The sequence below is a fragment of the Gorilla gorilla genome, chromosome 7 (genome assembly GCF_029281585.2).
Source record: "Gorilla gorilla gorilla isolate KB3781 chromosome 7, NHGRI_mGorGor1-v2.1_pri, whole genome shotgun sequence".
Classification (NCBI taxonomy): domain Eukaryota; kingdom Metazoa; phylum Chordata; class Mammalia; order Primates; family Hominidae; genus Gorilla; species Gorilla gorilla.
In genome coordinates, this window is record NC_073231.2 from 122632637 (window position 1) to 122652401 (window position 19765).

At 39.3% G+C, this 19765-nt stretch overlaps 1 protein-coding gene across 1 annotated transcript; it reads left to right on the plus strand.

Moving 5' to 3' along the window:
* Positions 1-15: 15 nt before the first annotated feature.
* UTP23 (UTP23 small subunit processome component) lies at positions 16-8292 on the plus strand. The gene is made up of 3 exons (XM_004047458.4): positions 16-412; positions 3803-3977; positions 5067-8292. The coding sequence occupies exons 1-3, from the start codon at positions 225-227 to the stop codon at positions 5451-5453; spliced, it is 750 nt and encodes a 249-aa protein (XP_004047506.2). The 5' UTR covers positions 16-224; the 3' UTR covers positions 5454-8292.
* Positions 8293-19765: the final 11473 nt, after the last annotated feature.

The following is a 19765-nucleotide window of genomic DNA, read 5'->3' on the forward strand; positions in this document are numbered from 1 at the left end:
CCGCCCTAAGGGACCGCCCCTTTAAGCGCGGGCACTGCGGTGGAAGCGCGCGCTAGTCTGGACATGACGTAGGCCAATGGGCAGGCCCGGAAGACAGAGGCGTTTGCTTCCGTGGCCAAAGGCGCTTCATTTCCGGGTGAAACTGGCATTGAGGGTACTGGGGCGTGTGTGAGGCGTTTACTCATGCTTCCTGGTCCGGTGGCCTCGGTCCCGGTAAGCCAGGCATGAAGATCACAAGGCAGAAACATGCCAAGAAGCATCTTGGCTTCTTCCGCAACAACTTCGGAGTCCGCGAGCCGTACCAGATCCTGCTGGACGGCACCTTCTGTCAGGCGGCGCTGCGGGGCCGCATCCAGCTGCGGGAGCAGCTGCCCCGCTACCTCATGGGAGAGACCCAGCTGTGCACCACAAGGTGGGCCCGGGGGGCTGGGGAGGAGGCACAGAGGGTCCGTCGGGTGTTGTAGAGGCGAGGCCGTTGCTCACAGACCTTCATTGCGAGCTCAGGACGTGCAAAACGCCCCGCCCACGTGGAGTTGACAGTTAAATGGAGAGGTGAAGGTGGTCAGGCGAATACCTATAATAGAGGCAGATTGGACAGTGCCCTGTGAATATCACGTGTCGTTAGCCTGGAGAATGAGAGCACATTATAGCAGAGAGATCTGACTTCGAATCTTGATCCCAGTTCTACCAGCTCTGTGATTTCGGTGAAGTTATTTAGCCTCTCTGAGCCTCGGATTCCTCATTTGTAAAATAAAGATGATAACTGCCTAGAAGATTGCTGTAAGCTCAAACGAGTATAGTGTACTAGAGCATTTTTCGGTATCCAAAGTGTACCCGTCTTCAAATGGTTGCTGTCATTTGCATAGCTTTTCTTAGTTTAAACCAAAACTCTGCAAGCCTCACAGTGAACCTATGAGTTACCATCTTTGATGTCCAGGGCAAAAAGTCAGTACTTGAGATTAAGGAATCTGCCCAAGGACATTTGTTTATTCAACTCGCTTTATTAAGTACCTCCTATATGCCACACACTGCTCCCTCATGGCCTGTAAAGTGCATAAGTCAGTCTGCAGTGTGTGTTTTCACTCTAGGTCTGATGTTTCCCCACTTCATTGAAATGTGGGAACACTTAGGATGGAAGCTTGTCGGGATGAAGAGGAGAGAGGAGAGAGTTGTGACAGATTTCAGATAACATTTGAGCCCATTCACTTGTTCAATTCTGAGAGGGAGAACTATTTTGAATGACAGAAAAGAATGACACTTCTTGTTGTGGAGACCTCTTCACACGAAATGGAGTTATGAAATGCCTGGGAAAGAGGTTGCAGCACAGAATATATTTGGGAGTGAAACTAGGAAGAAGGCAAATTGAGGCTAGGCCATGAAGAACTATTAAGAAATTTAGTAGTTTTTTCATTGTAGAATATTTACTTTTAAAAAAGCAAAAAAAGAAAATTAAAATGACTCATAATACCACTACTCACGAATAATCACTGTTAACATGTGCAGTGTCATCCATCCAGTTCTTTATACACACTCACACAAGCACGAGAATGGACTTTTAAGCCAGGCAAGGTGGCTCACACTTGTAATCCTAGCTACACAGGAGGCTGAGACAGGAGGGTTGCCTGAGTCTAGGAGTTTGAGGTGAGCCTGAGCAACATAGGAAACCCCCATCTCTAACTACAGCCATAACAAAGTATGGGCTTTTTCTGTGTATACTGTGTTAATAGTCTCCTTTTCCTCACATACCATTACTTAATGAACAGCTATCTGTATTTGTTCAGAATTTCTCAAGCAGGGTCTCGGCTGGGTTACAGATACCCCCAAAGTTTTGATCCCCTTAGTCTTTAGGGCTGTCTAACAAATCCTTCAGTAGTCTTTGCTCCTGAATTGATTGCTTTTGTCTACAAGCAATTTGTCCATATACTCCTGTGTGCCATAGAAATATTAACATTTTAAATATAGTGCTATGATATTAAAAAGGTTGAGAAGTACCACATAAAATTATATTCTACAGCAATTTTTCTAACAAATTTATTTTAACTCTGGAATTTTTCAGACAACTCAAAGGTAGAATAATATAATGAAACCTCTCTCCAGCTTTTGCAGTTACTAACATGGCCAATCTTGTTGAATCCCTCACCTCTCCCTACTGATGGGTTGCTTTGGAGCATATTATTTATCACTTCTTTGGCATGTATCTTGAAAAGATAAAGAAGGCTTTTAAAAATCAGGATTCAAACTAAATACATATATTACATTTGATTTATATGTCACTTAAGTTTTTTAAAAAAATTTATTTTTGAGATGAAGTCTCACTTTATTGCCCAGGCTGGAGTGCAGTGGTGCGATCATGGCTCACTGCAGCCTCCGCCTCCCGGGTTCAAGTGATTTCCCTACATCAGCCTCCCAAGTAGCTGAGATTACAGATGTGTGACACCACGTCCTACTAATTTTTGTATTTTTTAGCAGAGACAAGGTTTAACCACGTTGACCAGGCTCGTCTTGAACTCCTGACCGCAGGTGATCCACCCACCTCGGCCCCCCAAAGCATGGGGATTACAGGCATGAGCCACCATGCCAGGCAGTTTTTAAAAATTTTAACAGTTTCCCCTCCCTTTAAATTTTGCAATTTATGTTTTTAAGAAATCATTCGTTTTTCAGTGGAATATATTTCTTGGCCACTAGTAGGTCTCTACAGAGTTTACTGATATTCAGGTTTGAAGATGTGTGGAGTTAATTGATGAAGTAGAACAGCAGAATGTTATCAGGCCTGGGTTTTATTTTAGAAAAGATAACTGCAGTGATGTGAAGGGTAAATTGGAGAAACAAGAGAGCAAAGGCATGAATCTGTTTTGTGGTTGTTTAGTCAAGAAGTAAGGGGAGCCTAAACCTGGGAGAGGAAAGGCAGGAACCCAAGGGTTCTCCAAAGAAACGCTACGTTACTGAGATAGATAGGTTGAGCAGCTGATGGCATAGGAGTATGGGTGAAGAAGGGCAGGAAGGTCAAACGTGATTTCTGATTTCTATCTAGGGTGTCTGGGAAAATAGTAATTTCAAAGAGATAGCAAGTCTTGGAGGATAAATTTGGATACAGGAAAGTGGTTTGATCTTAGACATGGTGAATTTGAAGAGTTGATGGCAGGATATCCACAGGCTGGCAGTACTCAAAATAGAGGTCAACTCTAGTGACTAAAGCAAGCAAAATCTTCTTGAAACAGAAAGATGATAAAGGAGATGAAGCAAGAAAGAATCTGGCAAATGCTGGCTAGGGTCGAGGAACTCTTATGACTAAATGTTTTTTTAAAAACAACTTGATGATGTGAGAAGTTTTACTGTTCTGAATTGAAAATATTTTGAAAGTATACCAATTTGTACTTGAAGCAGAAGCTTATTACGCTATGGTTGGGACAAGGGAGCTGTTGTCAAACTGCAAGACTCGGTACCACTTACTAGTTACTTGAACTTTGGCCTGTTACTTGAAATCTCAGAATGGGGTGCTCTAAAATAAGGATAATTTCAAGGTAAGCGACCTAACTTCATAGGGTTACTTTGAGATTAATCAAGAATTTATGTAAAGAGCAATTTGCATGCTACATGGAACATAATAAGTGCTCAGTAAATTTTAACTGTTGTTCTTCCTACTTGGTAAATGCATTTTTCAAGTGATCTTTTAAAGTAAATGGTTACCAGATGACAAATTTAGATTGTAACAGCATAGTTTTATTTTAAGAAAAAATCGACTATTGTTTTTTACACTTTATGTAAACAAGTGAAATGTATCTGCTATAATTTTTCTTTTCAGATGTGTGTTAAAAGAGCTAGAAACATTGGGAAAGGACTTATATGGGGCAAAACTGATTGCACAAAAATGCCAAGTTCGAAATTGTCCTCATTTCAAGAATGCAGTGAGCGGATCAGAATGTCTGCTTTCCATGGTTGAAGAGGGAAATCCTCATCATTATTTTGTGGCAACACAGGTGATACTACTTTTAAAACCACAGGCAATTTTCACCATTTCTATTTATACTTCATATGGAGCTATTTATAATCAGAAAAAAGTTAGAATGATTAGACTTTTAAAAACACAGGCTTCTAAGTTAACTTGCAGTCAGTAAAAGCAATTGTCATTTGAGAATTTGAGGAAAACTTTAAGCATGTTGATATTCTTTTTAGTAGTGGAAGGTTGGGTTTTGTTTTTTTTAATGATTCCTTTGTTTTGCTTTTTTTGTTTGTTTCTTGAGACTTGAGGGTCTCACTATGTTGCCTAGGCTGGTCTCGAACCCCTAGGCTAAAGTGATCCTTCCACCTCAGCTCCTGAGTACCTGGGATTACAGGTGTTTGCCATCATGCTGGACACTGGCAGAAGTTTCTTTTTTTAAAACAAGAAATTGTTGACATGAGATGTGATGATTTGTTGTAGGGTTCTTGAAGGGAAGATAAGTAGAGCAAAGTTCCTGTATTCTGTTAACTTTTTTCATGTTCCTGTATTTCGTACTGTTTCTCAAAGTCATGGTTCATACTGCTTAAGACTGTACCAACAGTATGAAATATTTCAGGCTTTTGAAGAAAAATATTCCCATCTTCTTGAAGGCAGGAGAAGAGAGACTTTTGGGGGTGATATTAAGTTCACATACATACAGATTTGATTATCAGAATTATAAAATTACACAGAGGCAGAGCTGAATTTAGAATCTGAGTAGCTAATTACTACCCAGTTTCTTTTCCTTTAACCTCTTTAAGCATTCTTGACCCTTTCCAAAGAATATCTTAGAGTGGAAACAGGAGAAACCCACCTAACATATTTACCTTTGCATTAGTTTGTAATTTGTGGCTCTAGAATATCGATAAATCCGGTTCACACAGCTGCTACTAACACTGTGCTCAGTTTTTATGTTTTTCTTCCTTTATCATAAAATATACCCCCATTACTCAAATGAATAAGTGAGGCTTACTCATTTGAAAAATAAAATCTGTGATCTCTTTTATTTTTAATACAGTTCTTGAAAACCTATTTAAGGTACCTTAATTGACATTTGAACTAAATAATTCTGTTTTCTTTTAAATAGGATCAGAATTTGTCTGTGAAAGTAAAAAAGAAGCCTGGAGTTCCTCTCATGTTTATTATTCAGAACACTATGGTTTTGGACAAACCTTCTCCCAAAACAATTGCCTTTGTAAAAGCAGTGGAGTCAGGTCAGCTTGTCTCAGTGCATGAAAAAGAAAGTATCAAACATCTCAAAGAGGAACAGGGTTTAGTGAAAAACACTGAACAGAGTAGAAGAAAAAAGCGCAAGAAAATAAGTGGTCCCAATCCTCTTAGCTGTTTGAAGAAAAAGAAAAAGGCACCGGACACACAATCATCTGCTTCTGAAAAGAAAAGAAAAAGAAAAAGAATTCGGAACAGATCTAACTCAAAAGTACTTTCTGAGAAGCAGAATGCAGAAGGAGAATGAATCCTTTGGATACTTTCAAGGACATTCAAATGTGAAAATGAATTTTTTACAACTAGAAGTATTTATAATAAAAGACCAAACTTATTTTTGTAAATGAACCCATATGCTTTAGCTAAAATTAATTATAAAATAAAAACAGTGACCAGTCTAGCCAGCATGGCAAAACCCCATCTCTACTAAAATACAAAAATTAGCTGGGCACGATGGTGCAGTTGTAATTCCAGCTACTCAGGAGGCTGAGGCATGAGAATCGCTTGAACCTGGGAGGCAGAGATTGCAGTGAGCCGAGTTCGCGTCACTTCACTCCAGCCTGGGCAACAGAGTGAGAACATGTCTCAAGAAAAAAAAATAAAAACAGTGAATGGGTTTAGGTGTGATGATATTCACTTTACTTACTAAATGGTTTCGGGAGGTGGTTTCTCCAGGTAAAATTGTCGCCTCTCTGGTCCCATTCCCACCTTCAAACATTATATGCAAACAGTTTTAAAAAATCTTACAGTTCTAAAAGGCTTGTGACAAAAAAAGAGGCAGTCCCTCTTTCACATTGACAGAAGAAACTTCCTCTTTCAATTCTAGTAGTTGAAGAATTTATATTTCCAAATTGTGTGATTATACCGCTACTTTTTGATACATCAATTATTTATTGACTTCCTACTAGAAAGTGAAATTTTGCCCATTTATACTGCACCATTTTTCCAGTATATGAATATTTTACTCTTTGTACATCAGAAACTCAGTATTTTCATTATTATGACTAGAGTTTTTTGTTTGTTTGTTTGAGTTCTACTTGTCCAATAAGGATGATGATTTTCTTTTAGATGTAAATGTTAACTTCAATAGCAAGAATTCAAAAATAATATTCTCTTTGAGATTGACTGTGAATGTTATTGAAAAGTGTCTAAATTAGTCTGAGGATCAATGAGGGTCAATTCAGTTAGGAATTGAATAATGAAACGTGTCTCTCTCAATTCCCCCAGCAATTGTTTTAGTCATTTATCAGGCCAAAATTAAAATGTTTTTGTACTACAAGATGGAAGTATAAAATTATTGGACAAGTGAAATCGTATCAGTAGTTCCTGACTGACAGCTTCTGGAGCCACCCTAGAGCAGTGATTCTCAGTCTAACATTAGGTTATCATGATGACGTATGAGTAAATTCTTAATGGTTAAATGTGAGACAGTTCACATTTATTCCCATAGAAATGTCATTCTCATTTGAATTCAGAGATACTTCTTTGCTGGAAATTGGAATTATAGCTTTACACCAAGGAGTGACACGTAGACTAATCTGGCAAGCCAAGGTAGTGTTTGGATTGCAATGTCATGATTCTGTTTTAAATTCTTGATGGTAGAAACATTTTTAATAAGGAAGGCAAAAATACCGGAAAAAAGTGAATACTGTAGGTTTTGTGAGGAAAGTTAACATTTGTCAATGACAAGTATTAAGGCCACCTAATAAAGTGTAGACAAAGTGATAAATGAAATATACACTGATGATACTCATTTCAATATGCTAAAATACATTAAATTTAGGTATTACTCTTAATCTATTTCTACTTAATCAGTGCTGTCTGATTACCTGTTAATAGCATCTGAACTGGAGAGCTGGAAAAATCCACTTTTTTATGAAGCAGTAATTATAGAAGTACTAAAAATTACAATGTATTAGTAAGTTTAATATTTTGGCAGGGCATGGTGGCTCACACCTGTAATCCCAGCACTTTGGGAGGCTGAGGCTGGCAGATCATAAAATTAAGAGATCAAGACCATCCTGGCCAACATGGTGAAACCCTGTCTGTACTAAAAATACAAAAATTAGCTGAGTGTGGTGGTGTGCGTCTGTAGTCCCAGCTACTTAGGAGGCTGAGGCAGGAGAATCGCTTGAACCCAGGAGGCGGAGGTTGCAATGATCCAAGATCATGCCACTGCACTCCAGCCTGGTGAGAGAGTGAAACCCCGTCTCAAAAAAAAATAAATATGTTTACTATTTTAAAACTGGTTAATCATTTATGTATTTTGCCAGTAAAATTACTTTAAAAGATATTTTAACAAAAGTCTCATATCCTTGTACTTCAGTTTTTTTGTGTGTGAATACTATCCCTATACCACTACCCCTAAAACCTCATAATTATTTGCTTTATTTTTTCATACAACTTGGGGAAGGGAACCATGGGAGTACGCACATGGGATCATAATCCATTCTGTGGTTTGGAAAAAGAAAATGTTAACCTCTGCTTTAGAGGGTAGCTACTAGCTTTGTTGGGGATAAAAGTGTAATACATGCACTTTTGAACTCTGAAAGTTTGCCAGTCTGAAAAGGGGTGTTTCTGAAGACCACTATCTTTTACGAACACTTAAAAATAAGTGTTTGCAGTTGTGTATGGGCACGATACTTTATTCTTTACATTTTTGTGGCCCTACAGCTACTTCTCATCCCTGCAAGTATATAAATTAAAACCAAGTCACTTTAGAACAGCTTTGAAACTAGAGTTTCAAAGGTAAAAGGGTCTCATGTTTCTGAATCTGCGTAAAGCAAGATGGCTGTGATTTGACAGGTTTAATTGCTAGTTTTTTATAGGTGGATAGAAATGAATAGTTTGGAGTCTTTAAAATGTTTTTAAAAATGTTTGCTTACTATCTCTCTCTATATATGACATTATTCCCAATTAGTTTTATATCTCCAAGATATATATATGTATATACGTGTATACACATATGTATATATACATAGTCTATATATTCTATATAAGAATATATTCCAATAAGAATATATTCCATACGGGAATATATTAGTCATTGGTGTATTTTGCCAGTAAAATTAAAAGATATTTTAACAAAAGTCTCATCTCCTTGTACTTCAGTTTTTGTTTTTTGTTTTTTTTTTTTTTTTTTTTTGCGAATACTATCCCCATACCTATATTCCATACAGGAATATAGTCTATATATTCCATATAAGGATATATTCTATATATTCCATATAAGGATATATTCTATATATTCCATATAAGGATATATTCTATATATTCCATTTAATGTATTCTATAAAAATATATATTCCATATAAGAACATAGAATGTATAATACACGAATTTGTACTGAGTAGAATATGTCAATACATATTTGTTGAATGAATGAAAATGAAGGCCAAGTGTGGTGGCTTATGTCTGTAATCCCAACATTTTGGTAGGCCAAGGTAGTAGGATCACTTGAGCACAGGAGTTTGAGACCAGCCTTGGCAACATAGGGAGATGTCATCTCTACAAATAATCGAAAAATTGCCAGGTGTGGTGGCATGTGCCTGTGGTCCTAACTACATGGAAGGGTGAGGTGGGAGGATCACTTGAGCCCGGGAGGTTGACATTGCAGTGAGTCTTGATCACGTCACTGCACTACAGCCTGGGCGACAGAGCAAGACCCTGTCTCAACAAACAAACAAAAAAGTAAATGAAATAAGGTCAGGTCTACCAGAAGGGAGAGTCATGACTCATCCAATTTCCAGACTAAAACAGTTCAAGGGCCAGAACCCCTTAATTTAAGGGGAGGCTGGGTTCTCTTGAGAAAGAATCCAGTATATAAAAATTACAGTATATACTTGTAGCAGTGCTTCAAGTCCCCTTTCCCAAAGGGACCTGTGGCCACTTTCTAGAGGGACTGTGAATTGGGGAATAGAAATACTCAGACCTTTGGGAATATTTCTGATTCTGAATTGTTGCTAGTTGCTAGGGTCTCAAAATGCTACTGGACCACCATTTAGAGTAGAAGTTTATGGTGGTGAAGTGACAGAAAAATTGAGTTATAGGTCAAATTTGAGTCTGGTGAGCTCAGTAGGTACTTGAGCCCATCCTGTTTATTTCCAGTTCAGAAAGTACAGTCATTAAAGACATACTTGGTAACCGGTCATGTCCCCATATTAGCTCTCATTTATGGACTAAGGGTCGTTAGGATAGGAAGGGTCAAGTAGAAGCTGTTGGAATTTCTCTTTTCTGCCGTATAATAAACCAAAAGATAGGACATCATTGGGGGAATTGCAGAGATTATTAACACTACTATCATCAAATGATAGAATGAGGTAGAAGTGTTTATTCCTATTACATCTCCATTTAATGCACCTATTGGGCCTCTGCAGAAGGTAGATGATCTTAAAACCAATGACTGTGGATTATTTTAATGTTAATCAGGCAAGATTTATTTCCAGCAGTTTTTTCAGATGTAATGTCTTCACTGGAACAATGAATACAGCTCTTCACACCTGATACAAAAATGTGCACCGCCCCCCCACCCCCACCCCACCTGGCCCCTTCCCCATACCCTGCTCTTTATCAATGTGCTAGGACCACTAAAAGAACTTTGTTTTTTGGCTGACTGCAGTAGCTCACGCCTGTAATCCCAGCACTTTGGGAGGCTGAGGCGGGTGGATCATGAGGTCAGGAGATCAAGACCAGCCTGGCCAACATAGGGAAACCCGGTCTCTACTAAAAATACAAAAGTTAGCTTGGCGTGGTGGTGGGAACCTGTAATCCCAGCTACTGAGGAGGCTGAGGCAGGAGAATCGCTTGAACCCAGGAGGCAGAGGTTGCAGTGAGCTGAGATCATGCCATTGCACTCCAGCCTGGGTGACAAGAGTGAGACTGTCTCGAAAAATTACATAAATAAATAAATGAAAAGAACTTTGTTTTTTCTTGACAAGGTTAATAGTACACCTTCACAGTCTTGCGTCATGCATATGTTGGCTCATAGGCTCTCAGCCATAATATAGTCTGAAGAGATCTTGATTATCTTGACATTCTACACAACATCACACTGGCCCACTACAATGATTTATTTGTATGAAAAATAGTTGCACCATCTTAGGTGAAAGAGGGAGGGCCAGGTGCAGTGGCTCTCTCCTGTAATCCTAGCACTTTGGGAGGCTGAGGCAGGAAGATCGCTTGAGGCCAGGAGTTTGAGACCAGCCTGGGTAACATGGCAAAAACCCTGTCTCTACATTTTTTTTTTTTAATTAGCCAGGCACTGTAGCGTGCACCTGTAGTCCTAGCTAGTCAGGAGGCTGAGGCAGGAGTTTCTCTTGAAACCAGGAGTTGGAGGCTATAGTGAGCTATGATGACACCACTACACTCTAACCTGGACAACAGAGTGAGTCCCCATCTCCTAAAAAAAAAGAAGGAAACATTGTTAATTGTTGTATGAAAGTTTAAATATATGTATAGAAAAATATAAATATATGTATAGAAAGTTTAAATATATGTATAGAAGGGTGCATATGGATGCAGTGTAGGCAAAGGGGTGGGTTGGGCCAGTTCCAAGCTCACCTTTCTGTATTCTACATTGTGATGCTGGAGCTGGAACTCTGCAACGTACAATTTTCCAGTGAGAGGTACTTTTTGTTGGGTTCTGCCAATAATGGGCTCTAGAGGCAGGATCTGGAAGGTTAGTGGGGGAGGAAAAGACTGAATTCCTCCTGTTGCTTCCTGTGATTACTGCTTGTAGCTTTTGTGAATATCATTTCTTCCCTTCTAGCAGCAGCAATTTCTCATCCAAGTAGGCTTCAGATCAAGTTTGCAACATTTGCAGAACCTGCTATATTGCTTCAACCCACCTCCCTCCCATCAGAGAACCAGATACCAGCACTAGTTGGCTGGAGCCCACTCTTCTGAGATTTGTCTGGGTACTTGGCCCTGCCTCTAAGCTGAGAGACATCAGCACCTGTGGATTAAAGCCTAGCTTCTCAGAGGTTTCAGCTCCATAGGGATCCTTTTTCAAGCTTTTAAATTTTAAGAATTCTAACCCTTTCCTTTTGTCCCCCTTGACTTAGGGACAGAAACTGCTTCCTCCAGTTACTACCTCCAGAATCCTGAGTTCACTTTTTAGCTATTTAGTTATCTGGTTAATAACTTTATACCTAATTAATATGTGTTTATATTAAATGTTCTCTGTTTACATTACTGCTGTGTTTTTTCTCTTAACTAGACCCTGATGGACTACAATAATTTTGCTTGGCCAGCCTTGCTTCTTGTGTCCATTCTGGAGCTAGAGGAAGAGATCACCTCTACCTAAATTAGATAGACTGAGATTGAATAAGGCATAGTCTACTAAAGCAAAAATATAAGGTCCTATTACCAAGACAGGCAAGGAGGTATCAGAAAAAAATCATATCTAAGCACTAAGTTTATCTTTAAACTTGGGAAGTTGAAAAGACAACCTCCAGAATGGAAGAAAATTTTTGCAGCTAACATATTTGATTAAAAAACTTGGCCAGGCATGGTGGCTCACGCCTGTAATCCCAGCACTTTGGAAGGCCGAGGTGGGTGGATCACCTGAGGTCAGGAGTTCGAGATCAGCCTGACCACATGGAGAAACCCTGTCTCTACTAAAAATACAAAAAATTAGCTGGGCGTGTTAGTGCTTGCCTGTAATCCCAGCTACTTGGGAGGCTGGGGCAGAAGAATCGCTTGAACCTGGGAGGCAGAGGTTGCAGAGAGCCGAGATCACGCCATTGCACTCCAGCCTGGGCAACAAGAGTGAAACTTCGTCTCAAAAAAACAAAAACAAAAAACTTGTATCTAGAATATAGAGAAACTACAAGTCAATAATTTAAAACACCCAATATTATATCAACATAAAAGTTTAAAAACAACCCAATTAAAAAAATGGGCATGGGATATGAATAAACGTTTCTCCAAAGGAATATACAAATGGCTAATAAGCAGAGGAAAAGATTTTCAACATCACTAGCCATCAGGGAAATGCAAATAAAACCACTATGAAATGCCATTTCATACCTAGTAGGATGGTTATAATCAAACAGAAAATAACTGCTAGAGAGGATGTGGAGACATTGAACTCCTCATATATTGCTGGTGGGAATGTAAAATGATACAACTGGTTTGGAAAACAGTCTGGCAGTTTTGCAAGTAGTTAAACATAGAATTACCACATTATCCAGCAATTTTACCTGTAGACATATACCCAAGAAAAATTAAAACAGATACATGTACATGAAAATTCACAGCAGCATTATTGATGATACTCCAAAATGGAAACAACTCAAATGTCCATCAACTGATGAGTGGATAAACAAAAGGTGGTACAATGGAATATTATTTAGCAGAAAAGGAAATGCTACACATTACAAGATGAATGAACCTCGAAAATATGCTGAAAGAAACCAGTCATGAAGGATCATATATAGTATGATTCCATTTATATGAAATGTCCAGAATAGGTAAATACATAAGACAGAAAGTAGATTAGTGGATTCCTTGGGCTAGGGGAGATGGTGATGAAGAGGGGGGGTATAGGGATTTTATGGGAGGGTAGTGAAAAAATTCTAAAGTCAAATGTTATGATTGATGCCCAACAACGTGAATATATTAACAGCCATTGAATTGGTATACTTTAAATGGGTGAATTTGTGTATTAGGTAAATTATTTATCAATAAAGCTGTTTAAAAAGTGTTGTACACACAGTAGGCATACAATACATTCTTATTCATGAATTAGTCAAGAAACCAAGTGGATTGAACAAAATATACCTCTGCACTTTAGGTGTATTTAGTGGTAGGTAAAGAAGAAAAGCAAATATATCCAATTGTTTCCAGTTTCCTTAAAAGGGGGAAAAAAACAAAATTTACTGACAAGCTATTTGGGTGCTAATATTTTATTTCTTTTTCTCCTATGAATTAATCTCAAGTGGATCTCTGCCAGCTTACTAATGCTCACTGTCCACCACCTCATGCAGTCAGAAAGGTGCCATCTGTTCTCTTCAGCTGCCAAAGTGTCACAGGTTCCCCACAGGTACTAAATGCTGAAAAGATAAATCTTCCAGACGCTCGTCATTTTGCCCAACTATTTTACAATGATATTTTGTTTAACTTTATATGAAAATGATAATCCCTATGTGATGAAATATTTTGATCTCCAAAATTGAATTAGCAAACAAATCTTTTATGTGCTGAGCAACATGAACATGGTGCAGTTTAGCTGTCGGAAGTAATAGCATTCATACTGGGACTTACTTAGTTTTCTGCATTCAGAAAGAGCAGGGCATGAAAGGAAAGTCATTGAAGTCTAGAAGACTAGCACATGTTTGCTATTAGCATGTGCTCTCCCGATCCGAGGCCCCTGAGAATGGTGGTAAAGCCAGGTAGCTAGTCAGGTAGGCAGCAGCCCTGATTTTGACAGCTCTGGGTTTTTCTCTCTCATCATCATTCCCCGAAACCGTACATTTTGACACTTAGAGCTGTAACTAGGATTTTCTTTGGTTAAAGTTCAAAGACATTATTTTATTCCACTCTTGTTTTCCAGTAGTGCTTGATGTCATTTCTGGCACCTAAGTGCTTAATAAATGTTGAATAAATGAGTAAATGAATAAATGAACAAATTGAATTGAAGTAAATAAAGTCTATTATTATCACCTGTTTCATAGGGTCTCCAGCCTTCCTGATTCATGACTGTCAGTATCACAGACATGTTCTCACTGTTTCTTTTATGTATGACAAAACAGGAGCTATGTAACTTTTCTTGTCAGTACAGCACAGGTATTGCTCAAAACTTTATGCCTGGAACACTTGTACATTTGGAAATAATCAGCAGTTAGAGAAAAGAATCTTACATTGTGGTCAAAAGGAAGAAATAGTTAGAAATCTATTGTTGGCAAATATGTATCTTTTTTTTTACAAATATGTATCTTAACTGAAATATTACTAACTTACCTCTAAAAATTATTTACTGCTTTTCTCATCACTATATATATATATATATATATATATATATATTTTTTTTTTTTTTTTTTTTTTTTTTTTGAGTCAGGGTTTCACTGTGTCACCCAGGCTGGAGTGCAGGGGCACCATCTCAGCTCACTGCAACCTCAGCCTCCCAGGCTCAAGCGATTCTCCCACCTCAGCCTCCAGAGTAGCTGGGACTATGGGACTACAGGTGGGTGCCACCACACCCAGCGAGTTTTTGTAGTTTTTATAGAGACGAGGTTTTGGATGTTGCCCAGGCTGGTCTCAAACTCCTAAGCTCAAGCTATCCACTCTCCTTGGCCTCCCAAAGTGCTGGGATTACAGGCGTGAGCCACCACACCCAGCCCTCATCACTCTATTTTAATGGATTATTTTGATTGGGAGTATTCTGAATATGTGTGTGTGTGTGTACACACTGTTACACATAAAACACCTATTATTTTTTAGAACAAGTGTAATTAATAGTGCAAGACTGCCTACTGCCCCTCACCTTCTAGCAATCCTAAAGCTGTTTCCCAGAGATCATTGCTAATTTCAAGAGGACAGTGACATACTCTTTCATTTCTCTCTCCGTCAACCAAAAAAAGCTGATGATAAGAGAGCCATCATCTGACCAGTGTCTGACTCGGTGTCCTCCCTACTGTGTCATTATCCTTTGTACTGAGATCTACTCTGCACTGGCTTCCTGGAAGACACCTAACCATCCTCCATTATTTCTCACTGCAATGACGAAGTACTGTAACCTTTCTGGAAATAATGGCCTATCATTATGCATCTGGTCCCTACCATGCTCTGGCTAAACATACCCAGGACCTTCTGAAAAAAAGAAATCTGAAAAAGAAAAAGGAAGTCAGAAATAGGTATATGTACAATCAGTGTGAGAAGCAGAATGCTGTGAGACAACGATTCTCAGCTCTTACTGTGCACCAGGATCATGGGGAACAGTAATAAAACTAATAGATATCCAACTCCAACCTGAGAGAATTAGATCCCTTTAGTCTGAGATGGGTCCAGCCATTTGTGTAATGTAAATATCCTCCAGGTGTTTCTAATGTGCAGGTTGGTTGAGAATCTCTGGTGTAGGAAAAACTTGAGTTTGAGAGTCAGATAATTTCAGGTTCAAATAATCAACTTGGGCCTCTCCTTTTCAGTTTTCTAATAGGTAAACTAGGGTTGATAGGGGTGTAAATAACTATAGTGTCTGTCACCTGATACATGGTCAATAAATAGTTTCCAGGTTAAAGTGGAATACCATGCAGCCATTAAAACTTTTGGTGGGTAGATCACCTGAGGTCAGGAGTTCAAGACCAGACTGGCTAAAATGGTGAAACCCTGTCTCTACTAAAAATACAAAATTAGCTGGGCGTGGTGGTGGGTGCCTGTAATCCCAGCTACTAGGGAGGCTGAGGCAGGAGAATCACTGAACTGGGGAGGCAGAGGTTGCAGTGAGCTGAGATCACACCACTGCACTCTAGCCTGGGCCACAGACTGAGACTCCATCTCAAAAACAAACAAAAAAACAAAAAAGGGATGTATTGTCTCACAGTTCTGGAGGCTGGAAGTCTGAAATCGAGGTGTTGGCAGAGCCAGGTTCCCTCTGAAGCCTGCAGGGCGGAATCAATCCTTCTCTGCCCCTTCCTTGCTTCTGGCAGTTGCTGGCAATCCTTAGCCTTAAGGAAGGCCTCCTGCTGCAGCACTGCCACCTCCACGTCTGCAGTCACAGGGCGCTGTCCCCACCTGTGTCTATGTCTCTGCGTCTCTTTTCCTCTTTTTTTTCCTTTAAATATTTATTTATTTATTTATTTTTGCTATCTCCTACTAGAAGGATTTTGTTGTTTTTTTATTTTCTTTTTAGTTTCCTTTTAGTTTCTTTTCCTCTTCTTATAAGGACATCAGTCTTATTGGGTTACAGGCCCATCCTACTCCAATGTGACCTCATTCCCAACTTTAATTACATCTGAAACGACCCTACTTTCTTTTTTTTTTTTTTGAGATGGAGTCTCACTTTGTTGCCCCAGGCTGGAGTGCAGTGGCACCATCCCGGCTCACAGCAACCTCCACCTCCTGGATTCAGTGATTCTCCTTCCTCAGCCTCCCTAGTAGCTGGGATTACAGTCACCCACCACCATCACCGGCTAATTTTGTATTTTTAGTAGAAACGGGGTTTCACCATTTTAGCCAGGCTAGTCTCGAACTCCTGACCTCAGGTGATCCACCCGCCTTGGCCTCCCAAAGTGCTGGGATTACAGGCTTGAGCCACTGCACCCGGCCCCTACTTTCAAATAATGTCACATTCCTAGGTACTGGCAGTTAGAACTTCAACAAATCTCTTTAAGGAACATGATTCAACCCACCACAGAATGGAAAGAAAAGAGGTAAAATGATGGGTTTTGGCTTGAGCAACTGGAAGGATAAAGTTGCCATCAGCCAAAATGGAGAAGGCGGCAGACAAAGCACATTTTGGGGGTGAAGATCAGGATTTCAAAATATTTCAACTCATACTACATACACAATCAGCTTCTTGTTCCACAACTAAAAAGGGAGGGGAGAATTACATTCTTGTAAATTTATGAGGATTATGGCAAAAATAATTCTGAGAGCGACTGCTCTCATAAGAAATTCATATATATTCAGAAAACAGTTATTCAGTTTCCTGAATAAAAGCTTAAATTGTTTAAATGAATGGGAAGTTTAAAAATTGCATTTCATATTTGTCAGGACCCACCCCCGCCCCTTTGTTTTTTTGCAAATTTACCTTTAGCACACAGTTTCGGCAATGAAGAGGAAAAACTCTTTTTGAAAATCTATAAAAGCTTTCTGAACTCTTTAAGTAGGCAGAGACGACTCTTAGGGGATGAGTCTAAGTAAACACTTAGCTCATTATGTAAATTTGGTGTGTGGGTGCCAAAGTCATTATAATATTTCAGTTGAAAGTTACTGAATGTTCATAGCTTTGAATCATTTTCAGAGAGTTTCATCTTTCTTGGAACACCTTGTCATATTTCTAATGTCCTAGGGATTATTTGATTGTACAGACTAAAATCTGTTCAAAATGACATAAACAAAGGAAAGGCTCTACTGGAGCATCTCCCAAAATGCCAGGGAGGGGAGAGAAGCTGGGCTTCATGAAGACCAGGAACTGGAAACAGGGCCCAAGGCAGCTGCCCTCTCCAGCCCCATCTCTCTCTCTAGGGTTCCCAGGGCTCTTGTCTCTGCGTCTGATCTGCCTTGTGTTTTTGCTTCATTTTCCCCTCCCAGATGGGCAGTTGCCCCTCTTCTGCCTGCTCATGCTCCCTCCCCATCCTCCAGTGGCGCCCTTAGCCTCAGAGTTTATATCACTCTAGGAAGCCAGGGCTGACGGCTCAGGAATCTATTCTCTCCAGAACCTGAATTCACATCTTTGCAAGAGGGAATCTGATTGGCCCAGCGTTGGAAATTGTTTACTTATGGTCTAATCAGCTGTGTCAGGGGGGCATGGTCATGTTCATTCATTAGACAAATGTTTACTGAGAGCCTACTGTGAGCCTCTTGCTCTTATAGGTTTTATGGATATTGTAGAGTAAAGTCCCCACTCTCAGTGGAGCTTAAAATCCATTGGTGTTGAGGAAAAGTGTCCGTTTTCCACCCTGTGTATATGTGTATGGAACGGGCTGGTGTTAGAGCAGAGTGGACAGACATCCTAAAAAGATAATATTCTATTTTGAAATCTGCCAAAATAAGAGATGTCATATCTGTCTGGGCTAGGCTATACTTTCATTTTTTTAAAATTGCAATTGCAGAAAAGAGATTCACTCTCCCTTTACGCCTTATCAGAATCGGAGAGATCTGCTGCTTAGAAGGTGAGATTCTTCATTTGTTCACCCATTCCTGCCCCAGGGCTGACATAGAGCTTTTTGTGATAGGATCAGGTACAGGGAAGAGGGGGTGGGGTGTGTGCTCCAGTCCACAGTCAAACCTCTATTCAGCTAACCAGCTGGTTGTTCTACCAAATTATAATAACAATAAGGGCTGACCTTTCTGGAGGGTTTACAATGTTGCTTTGCAGTGGTCTATGATAATGTGTATTATCTTACTTAATCCTTACAACCCCATGGAAAAGGTCTGCATTTTACAGATGAAGAAATTAAGCAGAAAGATTAAGTGACTTGCCCAAGATCTCTCAGTTAGCAAATGATGAGCCAGGATTTGAACCTAGAGTCAGTGGAACAGTCACTAAATTACAAGATCTCCAAGGCACCCTGGAGATGGTGATGGTTGAAGCTTCTAACTACTGCTCATATCTTTCCTAGACAGAAACTAAAAGTTCATGGAGATGTCCGGTTATTCTTTTCATCCACCTTATTTGGGATGCGAAGTGACAAGTACTCTGATTTATAGAACTCTGTACCTTAAATGAATAAGCAGGCAAGCTTTTTAACCAAAAACGCCTTAAGCAGAGGACTTGTGGGAGTTACCAGTTCTCCTCCCTCAAGACTCACAACTTACCTTTTTGAAAAGACCATAGCAACCTTTAGAGTACCTGGCTTCAGTGTCTTGCCCAAACTTGTTCAGCAAGCAAGTGGTGAAAGGAAGATACCACCTAAAGCCCGTGGCCTTTACCACTAAAATACGCAACTCAAAGGCACTTGTGATGGTAGGTAATTCTAAGAGACTCCAAGGTAATTGTGGTCTGTTGATCCCATCTGCTATCTCTAGTTGAAAGAAAACCTTTGATGTTGTATTGGGGTGTGCGTGGCAGGATCCAAAACTCCTTATAGTGGATTTTCCTAAAAATCTCCACTAAAATCTTTCAAGTCCAACCCTTATAAAGGCTTCTGTGAGCTCTCATCCCCTAAAGCAGAGTTGGTCATTCCTTCCTACCTCCCACAATGTCCTTTGAATATATTTCCATTAAATTATGCAATTATCTCATTACAATACTTTTATTTTTTGAATTTATGACCTGTGAGTTTTTGGAGGTCAGAAGTTTCTGCTGTTCTGTGCACTGCTGAATCCCCATTGCCTAAGCGCTGTCCCCAGCATGTGTTAAACACAGAATAAATGCTTGTTGAAGAAAGACCAGAAAGAAAGAAAAAAGGAAGAAAGACAAAGTGATAACCAAATTCTGTGGCTATTTTCAAAATCTTTACAACTATTGGTTTTCTTATTTCTACAACTAAAACTCTTTAAAGTGTCTAGATGTCTTTCACATTATCAAAGAAGGAATCTGATGTCTTCATGGTATCTGTTTATGACCTTGTTCTGAGCCCAAATCCAATTATTCTTGGGTAATCTTGATTACATTGCAAACTTTCAAATTCTCTCTCATCACACACACACACATACACACACACCACAACACACAACATGTGACAATCATTATATTAATAGTTTATATATCTTATCATGCTCTATCTACCATTTACTCAGAAGTCAAATTGAATCTCAGGTCAGATTAGTCTGTCATTTGTTTTGCCCATAAAACACATAGTTAGCAGAAGTGAAGTTTATTCAGCTAATTAAAAGCTTACTAATTGAATTTACTTTCAAAGATATTACTCTTATTATAAACAAATCTATGTGCTTTAG

What these genes read in the sequence shown, in the direction of transcription:
- UTP23 (XM_004047458.4), top strand. Translation starts at nt 225, where the DNA reads ATGAAGATCACAAGGCAGAAACATGCCAAGAAGCATCTTGGCTTCTTC. An exon ending in ACCCAGCTGTGCACCACAAG is followed by an intron (nt 413 to 3,802) that starts GTGGGCCCGGGG and finishes TTTTCTTTTCAG; the next exon opens with ATGTGTGTTAAAAGAGCTAG. An exon ending in ATTATTTTGTGGCAACACAG is followed by an intron (nt 3,978 to 5,066) that starts GTGATACTACTT and finishes TCTTTTAAATAG; the next exon opens with GATCAGAATTTGTCTGTGAA.